Source organism: Sylvia atricapilla, chromosome 20 (genome assembly GCF_009819655.1).
Source record: "Sylvia atricapilla isolate bSylAtr1 chromosome 20, bSylAtr1.pri, whole genome shotgun sequence".
Taxonomy (NCBI): domain Eukaryota; kingdom Metazoa; phylum Chordata; class Aves; order Passeriformes; family Sylviidae; genus Sylvia; species Sylvia atricapilla.
The window spans coordinates 10,036,772-10,046,232 of NC_089159.1; the positions used below are offsets into that span (position 1 = coordinate 10,036,772).

General features: G+C 53.5%; 1 protein-coding gene across 2 annotated transcripts; it reads right to left on the reverse strand.

The window, feature by feature from the left end:
* Positions 1-1,518: 1,518 nt before the first annotated feature.
* DYNLL2 (dynein light chain LC8-type 2) lies at positions 1,519-8,499 on the reverse strand. 2 transcript variants are annotated; one of them, XM_066333563.1, is made up of 3 exons: positions 8,371-8,499; positions 5,009-5,147; positions 1,519-3,415 (listed from the first exon to the last, which is right to left on the reverse strand). In XM_066333563.1, the coding sequence occupies exons 2-3, from the start codon at positions 5,138-5,140 to the stop codon at positions 3,278-3,280; spliced, it is 270 nt and encodes an 89-aa protein (XP_066189660.1). In that variant the 5' UTR covers positions 5,141-5,147; positions 8,371-8,499; the 3' UTR covers positions 1,519-3,277. The 2 variants fall into 2 exon arrangements, with proteins under 2 accessions (XP_066189660.1, XP_066189659.1); XM_066333562.1 differs by lacking the exon at positions 8,371-8,499 and having other exon boundaries at positions 5,009-5,166.
* Between the last annotated feature and the right edge of the window lie 962 nt (positions 8,500-9,461).

Here is a 9,461-nt window from a genome sequence, read left to right on the forward strand (position 1 = left end):
TCTCCAGCAGGGAAACAGTTAATGCTCCGAGGCGTCAGCCAGGACACCTGTGCCTGGTGGAAACTAGAGACAAAGGGGAGCCCAGCAATGGAAAAAGTCAAAGCCAAGAGCCTTGTCAGCTGCTGGGGAGCAGGAGGGGAGGGAAGTGAGACACAGATCCATTCAAACCTCCCCCTGCTCTCAGCTGTGTAGAGGGAAGCGCTGTTCAAAGTTAGGCAGTTTGTGTTTTCCAGGGCCCTAGTGCTACAAGGAACATGGTTTAGGGAAAAGACTGCTCTGTTTCACTGCCTAGCTCCTGAAGATGTGAGCAACAGCTCCTCTTCCTCAGCCTAAGCAGGACTCCTGCTGCAGTGACACATCCAAGGAAGCACCAAGCCCACTCTGTACCTGTGTGTCAGCTCCAGGGCACACCATCCCTCCAGCCCTGGCAGAGCCCCCCATCCCACCAGAGACTGATTTCCAGCAGTACCACAGCCCCTGGACACATGGCTGGAATGGGGGTTCCCCAGATGAAACTCAGGCTAGAGAAGTGTTTCACCTGAGGTTTGGATCAGCAGCCTCCTTTACTGCAGCTGAGGCTCAGATCCAGTTTCTCTGCCTCTTGCTTTGTCTGAGGGCCCTGTGCACAGAGGAGGCTTGACTATCCCAGCCCCACACGGCTGCACATTTCCTTGGAGTATTAACCCAGCCTAAGCCAAGCCTGGAATGCAGAGCCCCAGCAGGGCCCAGCAGGTGCTCAAGCCCAGCAATTCCACTCCCAGCTAAAAGGCTGGGCCTACCGAGAAAAGAGCATCAGTGGCAGCTCCCCTAAAGTAGAAACCACCCCGGCTGTGGGGCACTGGCAGGTGCAGGCTGCAGCAGATGGCCCGTGTGTAACAGCCCGCGTGGAGCGCCTGGGCTGAGTCACGCTGCTGTTACTGTGCCACGGCAGAGCTGTTACACTGCTGTACTTGGGAAGAGCCCACAGCCTTTCCAAAATATCACCAAGGCCACAGCCCCACATTTAGGTTGCATCGGGAGCAAAATAACAAGCTGAGGGGGTTGTTTAAGGGTAAGCCCACAGCCCCCGCGCTGTGAGAGGCATGAAAGGCGTCACATTGAGCTCACAGCTTTCTCTCCAGCACAGGGAGGGGGCCTGAAGGGAAAACCTGCTTTCCTGGGAAGCAGGGAAACACCTTCCTCTGCAGGAAGCTGCTGTACCACCCCCTGGCTGCCTGAGCCATTGGAAGGTCAGCTCCAAGCCATTCAGATCCAGGTAAATTGGCACAGAGCATCCCATCAGGGTGCAGCAGGACACAGTTCCCTCAATTCCTCCCTCTGGCTCAGCCTCTGAGCTGAGCTGGAGGTCAGCACCAGCACAGAGAGGCCACCTAAGCTCCTCCAGTCATTTCTCTCTCCCTGACCTGCCTTCTTTGGGTCATCAGCATCTTCCAGGGCAGAGAAATTGCTGCTAACCCTCTCTGGACAAGGACAAGCTTTGCTCAGGAAAGCTGGTAAGGAAGAAGAAAGCAGAGGCTGTTTAAATGTGTCAATTCACCTTTAATGTTTGAAAAAAAAAAATAAATGGTATTTGAGCAATTGCAGTTATGAAGGGAACAGATCTTGCTCCACGAGAGACCGTGAACAGATTCACATTAGACTCATGCTTGGAAAAAAACAAACCCAAAACATTCTCCTTTCAGACCCAGAGTGGAGTTCTGAAGAGACAAGACCACACGAGTGCCCCAGACAGTCCAAGGCACATTTTCCCAGTGCAGACATTTCCATCGACATGAACTTATGACAGCTACATTCTTTCTAGTTACAACATTGTTCTATCCATAATACAAAATTAGGCATACTTTGGATTTTGCACAGAGACAAGAAGGACTTTTACTTCAGGAAGTCATCAACCTGGGTCACCAAATCATTTCACAAAGAGCTCCCTTCACTCTGCCCTTTGCCCCCAGCAATGATTTATTCCCAACACCAAATTAATCTCAGAGACACAAGCTGGGCTCACCAGCCCAGTGGTATTGCCAATGCATTAGTCAGCAAACCAATAATTAGAGCTTGTAACAAGCACCAGGGATTTACTTGCCATCACACAGCATTTCTGCACACCCAGATCAGAACTTCCTGCAGTGTAATCCCGAGTCAGTACATACTAAGACAACATCACTGCTGAACCTATTGGAGACCAAGACATTTGTCTGCCTTTGAAGCAGATGTGTCACATGAGTTTCCTTCACACAAACATCACATGTAAATTTAACTTCTTGGTACTGTGCTTTAAGAACAAAAGCAGATATCAGAACATGGAGGACAATCCTCCGGAAATAGCTTATTAGCTACAGAAAATAAAAATAAAAGAAAAAAAAAGAAAAATTAAAAAAAAAGAGACAGTGGCCACTTACAAGTCTTCCACACGACTAGCTTGCTTTAAGGAGAGCATCAAGTTAAGGCAGTGTTGAGACAACTGGCTACAAACATGCCGAATAGAGCTGTTGTCAGTAGTCACCAATTTGATATCCTACTCCATTGCGGGGCCGGGCCACGTGGCTTTAGACTCAGCGTGGAGGTCTAAAGACTTCAGCCACAGGATTGCTGCTTTCTGCAACAAGCAGGAACTCAGGGGCTGTTTTTGAAGCCTTCTAGACCGGGCTGAGCTGCTTACTCAAGTCTAGGACAATGTTTCAGCAGAGCCAAAAATACAGCGAAGGGCACTGAGCAAGAACACCGAGGGGTGCCAGCTGCAAGCCTGTATCACAGTCAAAGGTGGAGATCACCTTGGGTGTGGAAGCCACGTCACCCAGAGCCACCCCACCAGCTTTCAGGGAAGGTCTAGGACCTGCCCCGAGGGTACTGGGAGAGCCAGCTCTCTACAGTCTGCAGGGTGGGACAGAGGCTCACACTGGCTTTGCTCCTCTTTGCAAGATTAACAGTCTAACAGGACTCAGTAAGGAAGTCTGGGGCTTTTGGCCTGCCCAAAAAAAAGTTTTCCCAGCCTCAAAGAAGGAGTTACCAGTGAGGGAGCTGTTGTGGAATAGTTTTATTTCTTCCCACGTAAAGGCCATTGTTTAAGCATTTACAGGTTTCCTAGTGCAATACAACCAAAAAAAGCAGTAACAAAAAAATGCCGCCTTCTTCCCAGGCAACTAAACAGAAGTAGATTTTTACTGCAACATATACACATTAAATATAGTATACAGTCCATGCAGCGGCATAGCCATGTTAGAGGGAGTCGTGGCTTCAGCCATCAGTGCATTACAGTCCAAATCTCAATCGCTCCTACTTCCTATCCAGACTTGAAGAGAAGAATTGCAACCTGACCCAAGTAAAAATAGATGAAGTGCTTTGTCTCGTGTGTTACATAGCTGCCAAAGTTTCTGCCAACAATGCAGTGCCAAGTTGGGTTGTATTTCTTGTCAAATTCCTGAAGAAAGAGAAGAGAGGCATTAAGGCCAAGAAAGCCCACATGAAAATAGTTCTAAGCACAAATTCTGAGCTGGGTCTGTTCACACACTATCGCCTCTCCTCCCACCTACAGCATCTTGAGACACCCCACTGCAAGTTACTATTAAATTAAGCAACCAAACCTCTGCACTGGATTGTTTGAAGGACTCAACACAAGCAAAACATCTTCTGAGCCTTGGAGCACCATCAGCCCTGGGCAGAAGAGCAGACCCAAGAGCTCTCCTTGGTACAGCCCTGAGTGTAGGCTAATCAGGGGAATAATTCTCCTCTCCCATTCCAAACCCACTCACAAAAAATAAATAAAAAAAAGTTTTGGCATGTCTACTCCAGCAAGGCATCTGAACTTAAAGGTCACCTAAAAAAAGGAAGGAGGAAAAGCCTGGCTTCTGCTGTTTGGGATTCTTGTACACAAAGAGAAGAAAATCCACGTTGAAAACAAGCAGGCAGATTCACAGGCCAGAGAGCACAGAGACCCAAGAGGTCAGAGGTGAGCAAGCTGAATGCTGCTTCAAGAGTCTTCTCCTGTTTAGCAGGCAGGATAGGGTTAAAGACCATTTTCCTCCCTCTAATTAACACAGGACTCCCAAGAACACCCTTCCCTCCCCTGAGACAGAGCCAGAAGAACAGACTGAACACCCAAGATTAAAGCCAGTTCTAGTTCTCAGACAGCAGAAGAGTTTGAGCTCTTTGCAGGTAACCTTTGAAGTAAGGAAAGGGCTTTCTTGCCAGGGCACGAAGGTGCATCAAATTGCTTCCCTCCTCCCAACACACTCTCATGAAATAAAGGCCAAGTTCTTTTTGGATGCCTTCTGTTGCACTCCCTCACTTTACAGGCTGCATTGCCCCGAGCACTTAGAGCTAAGTCATGCCTCAAAGTGATCTGAGAAGTCAGGAGACACCTTTGAATCCTCTGCCTTCAAGCTTAGATTACAAGCAAGGCCCAAACAGCAGCCCAGGTGCCAGGACTTCACTGCCTCTGAAGTAAAACTTCCCTCCTCCAAGAGCACCTTCCCTGACCATTCTGAGAAGCTGCTACAGGGGGAACCAACTGCTCCCCGGGTGCCATCAAACATGAGACTCAATTAACAAGCTCCTGCAAACGGGGAGAGAAACTCTTCAGAGCCAGGGCAGCTGCTTCACTGTTTCTGACACAGCAGCTTCCACAGCCCCAGCAGCCAGCACAAGGCCCATCCCAGAACCACACATGCACTGCTGCCCACCAAGGGAAACGTCAGGGTGCTCCCACCTGCACTGGTGCTGCAGGTCTGTGGAACAAGTCCTAAGCAGAGGCAGCCACCAGCCCTTTTCAGGCTGGCAAATCCTGAGGGACAGCACTTGCAGTTTGCTCAGAGCCTGCCAGAGCTCTGCCATAGCCCTCCCCTGACCTTGGAGAAGTCACTCCATCCTCTTGAAAACAGCAGTAAAGCAGCCAAGAAGCCAAGTATCTTCTCCCTCCCAGCACGCAAGCATGAAGCCTCAGCCACTGAGCTCCTGACAGACTCAGGAGCTTTGGGAAGTCGCAGCCAGCACAGCACCCTCAGCCCGGAGTTACCTTCTTGATATATGCTGCAATGTCCTTTTCTATGTTGTACTTCTCCATGGCCTGTGTAGCACAGTCTACAGCATCCTGCTGCATGTCCTCGGACATGTCCGCATTCTTGATCACAGCCTTCCTGTCAGACATCGTGAACCTAAGGCAGAACATAGATTCCTTTAATCCCTTCCCAAACAGGAGATGCTTCCCGTGCATCAGAGGTTGTCCTTTCCGTGCAGGCTGCGTCACCAGGCGGTACCACAACCCCCTGGTACGGCCAGAGTGAGTTTCTCAGGGCTGCCTCCAGCAGCCCCAGGCCAAGGTGCCCCTTACAGCCAGAACACCAGCACTGGCTGGAGGTTAGATCAGAGGGAGTCCAGCATCACCACCTGCATTAACCACACGCAGGAAAAGCTGATGTGTGGGAGGAGACGGGTTCTGCAGAGAGCCACAGCCCTCCTGTACATCAATAGGCTACAGCCAAGTTTGCCTTCCAGGTGTACCAGTGTTTTGGAACATCCTCTGCTCAGAGCCTTGCAAGCAACAGATCCCAGACTGTCTGTCAGGAGCACAGAGGCTCAGGAAGCACATTCAGAGCAGCAGTGCTTTTATTCTACCCCATCCCAGGTGCCACAGCTCCTGCTGCTAGTTTAGCCTGGAAGGATCATTGTTCCACATTCAGCCATCATCACACCCTCACTTCCCTGCTGCTGTGCCATGAAACCCAGCCTTCAGCTGCTCCCAGGGGACAGAGCCAGTCTGATGAGCCAGAAGCAGGTTAACACCACCCTGCAGCCTGGAAACAGGGCAGGGGAAGCAGGTCCCACCACAGAAACAGAGCCTGGCAAAGCTCTCCTTTTCCTCTTTTCCTGCCCACTCCTCACCTGGGAACCACAACACAGATACCAAAACCAGCAGGCCACTGCAGTTCAGGAGTTGTTCTGGAGTGAGGTGTGCAGCCCCCTTTGCTCTCAAAATTAAACTGCTTTATACCAGCCGCTGCAGCCATTAGATCTGACACAGCCTTTCCAGGGAGGTGTTCAGCACTGAGAACTTTCCAGCACACTTCATATTATCCTAGAAAACTGGGATTTCACCATCCCAACACTGCAGTCTTTCTTCAGGCCCTGGAGAAGGACCACCATGGAGGCCTGCTCTGGGCACCACAGCCCTCATTCCCGTTCCCTACTCGAGGCCTGGGGAGGCACACGTTACCTGCAGATCCAGGTGATTGCACCAAGGACCACCTTGCAGCAGCTCTTACCCCAGCACGTTAAAACTTTGTGGGAATAAGCTTCTTAATGGCAAAGAGTGCCTCCAATTAAACCTGCAGAGCACCATTAAGTTTCCTAAATCGTTTTACAGCACTGTAAGTCTTGAGTGATACTACCAAGTGTGTTTTGAAACAGTGAAACTACACATTTTTAGCTCTGCTATGGAGTGAAAAAAATCTGCTGCAATGATCACTTCCTGGAAGAGCCCCAGAAAACTGAAGGAGTAGCTTTGTTACAGCAATTAAAGGAGCTTGCTACCCAGAGAGAAAGAGAATCCGGTTACATAATTGCAGCCCTCTGATTACAATACTTCAATTCTTCCCTCTGCCTGCACTTGAAGACTTCTATTGCCACCTTAATTTATACAGTTTAGATATAGTGTTTAATAGAGAACTGCTATTAACACACACTAACAGCACGGGGAGGAATGACAGGAACTGAGCTCCACTGCCAACAGAGAGCACATGCCGCTATCACAGCCCTGGAAAAGGCACTTCCCAGCAGTTTGTTCCTTTGCATGCTGTGGTTTCAGCCAGTGGGGGTTTGCCTGCAGCCCAGAAGCCGAGGGAAGAGAAGACACAGCTCAGAACAGCCCAAACTGCCTGTAGATTTGGATTCACCACCCAGGAACCTGACAATCCTTTAGAAAACTCTTCTAGGTGTCCAGTCCACAGGAAGAAAGAAGCAGCAGAAATCCACTTGTGGGTTATTCTTCCAGAAAACCTTCTTTAGGGAAGAAGAACAAGCAAGGCCTCACACACAGCAGGTCTTCACACACCTGCACTGCTCAGAGTTCAGAGGGCACCTGCCATTGCATAACCAGCCACAGAGTGACCTGCAAAAGGCACCTTCCCTCCTCATTGTTTAGGCGAGGAGCATCCCAGTGCAGGCCTGTGCTGCCGCGGGCGACAGCGCCAGGGGAAAAAAAATGATTATCCTTCAGAAGGGCTGCACGAGCTGGCCAGGAGGCCTTCCCCAGCACAGCACCCTCCCCTGCACTGCTCCAGGACACAGCTTCCCCCGTGGCTGGGCAGGGGCTGTGCTGCTGCACCTGCCACAGGAGTGTCACACCCTGCACACACCACAGAGCAGGGCTCCAGTCTCTGCTCACTCCCTGGGGGTGTCACAGGGCCACCCTCCCCACGAGGCAGCCCAGCAGCACCACACACACATCACAACCCTAAACCACAAGATCACAGGTGGCTCTCGGGGTCTTGCCGCCCAATCGAGCCCTCCTTAAGGAAAACCACAAAGCCCCAGCACCAAACTCAGGGCAAGAGGGGCCTAGGAAGGGGTAACATTACAGCTCCAGCAGCCACCCCTTTCCCCCAAGGGCAGGATGTGGTCTGTGAGGAGGAAGACCACAGCCCCAGCTGCCACTCCAGGGCACTATGAGGCCTTGGGAGGGAAATTAGGCCCAAGGCAGCACCCAACCCTTTTCCTATGAGGTTAAGATAAGGTCTTCAAGCGAGCACGAGTCCCAAGTCCAGTACTCCAGCAACACAAGCAAGGGCTTTGGCAAGAGCATAAAACACAAGCCCCCTGGTAACCACTCTTTCCCTCTCTGGGCAGGACAGAACCCTAGAAATGAGATGGGGCTCAAGCCCAACATCCACCACCTCCCCCACGAGGACAGAATGGATCGCGAGGGTGGGAGCACCCATCACTTCCCCAGCAGGCCAGCCTTGAGCCCACGGCTCGGAACGGGGCCCAAGCCCAGCACCCACCGCTCCACCACCAGGACAGCATGGATTTCGCGACCGGGGACGGGGCCCAACCCCTGCACAAACCGCATCCACCGCCTTGGCCGAAAAGGGCCCTGGGAAGGGCTGCGGCACAGCCCCTTCCCCCGGAGCCCTGCGTGACCTTCACGGGGGGAGCTCCGGGGGCGCCCGAGGCCGCGGTGACCTTGCCTGGAGCGGGACCGGCTCCGCAGCGGCGCGGACCCTTAAGGAGCGGGGACTCCGATCACTCCCCAAGGGCCGGTCGCACCCTGCCACGGCAGCGACCTCCGCCCTCGGGGCGGCCCCGCCGCCAACCCGCACACGGAGCGACCGGTATCGGGCGAGGCTTGGAGACCCCCGGCCCAGCGGAGACGTGGCTCACCTTCACAGTGACAGGGCCACCCCGGGAGGGCGAGGCACGGCACCGAGGAGGAGAAGGAGGTGTGAGGAGGCCCAGCCGCGCTGCCTCAGCCCGCTCCGCTCCGCTCGGCGCCCCGCGCGCTCTGCGCCCCGGCGCCGCGCCGCGCTCAAATACCGCCCCGCCCGCTGCGGCGCGCGGGCCATCGCCACCCCATTGGCTGTGCTGCCCCGCGCGCCGCGCGCCCATTGGCTGAGGCTCGGCACGGCCCGCCGCGCCCGGCCCGTCCGCCCGCGCTGTTCTGCCTACATCCTGTTTCATCCCACAATGCCGCGGGGCGGTGCGCGGCGGGGAGGGGCGGCGCCGGGGGGGCGGGGGCCGTGAGGGGCCGTGAGGGGCGCCGGTCGGAGTGAGGGGTCGGTGGTACCCCGGGGGCTCCCCGCCTTCGGTCCCCATCCCCGGGGAAAGAGCCTGATTCCCTGGAGCGGCTGATCCCTAGAGGAATCTTTGTTGCCCTCTGGGGTCATGATTCCTCTGCGGGGTCCCCCTCTGCCTTGGGGATCCCGATTCCCGGCGGGAGCCTGAACCCTTCTAAGAGGAACTCATTGGGTTAGGTCATGCACCAGAGTGTTTTCGGTCGGAGGGCTCAACCTGAGTCAAATCCAGTCCTGTCTTGGTGATGAGTTGCAGATTTGCACCTCAGTGGCACCTTTCGCCTGAGACCTCCAACCTCTGATAGTCATGGATCTCCTGCGCTTTGAGATACCCCACAACAGCACATATTTACAGCTGAAAGGCACTGACGGGACAGAGGGACTTGAGAAAGGTCCCTGAGGCTGTTAGCAGCCCATTTGGGACAGCTCCATGTTCCCTGGGACATAGCCCAAATGTCCAGGTTTTCAGGTCACAGCAGGCAGGTGCTCAGTGTCCCGCTCAGGACTCGGCATCTCCCCAGGCACATTTCCCCGACTGAACACATCCAAAGTGTTCCAGTGTTACTTGGGGTTTTCTTACAGGGAGCAAAGCGTGGGGAATCGCCCAACGAAATCTGGGCAACGACCAGCTTTTAACTAAACTGTGCCAGCCCCACATGCTGTGGGAGTCACCGCTTTTCC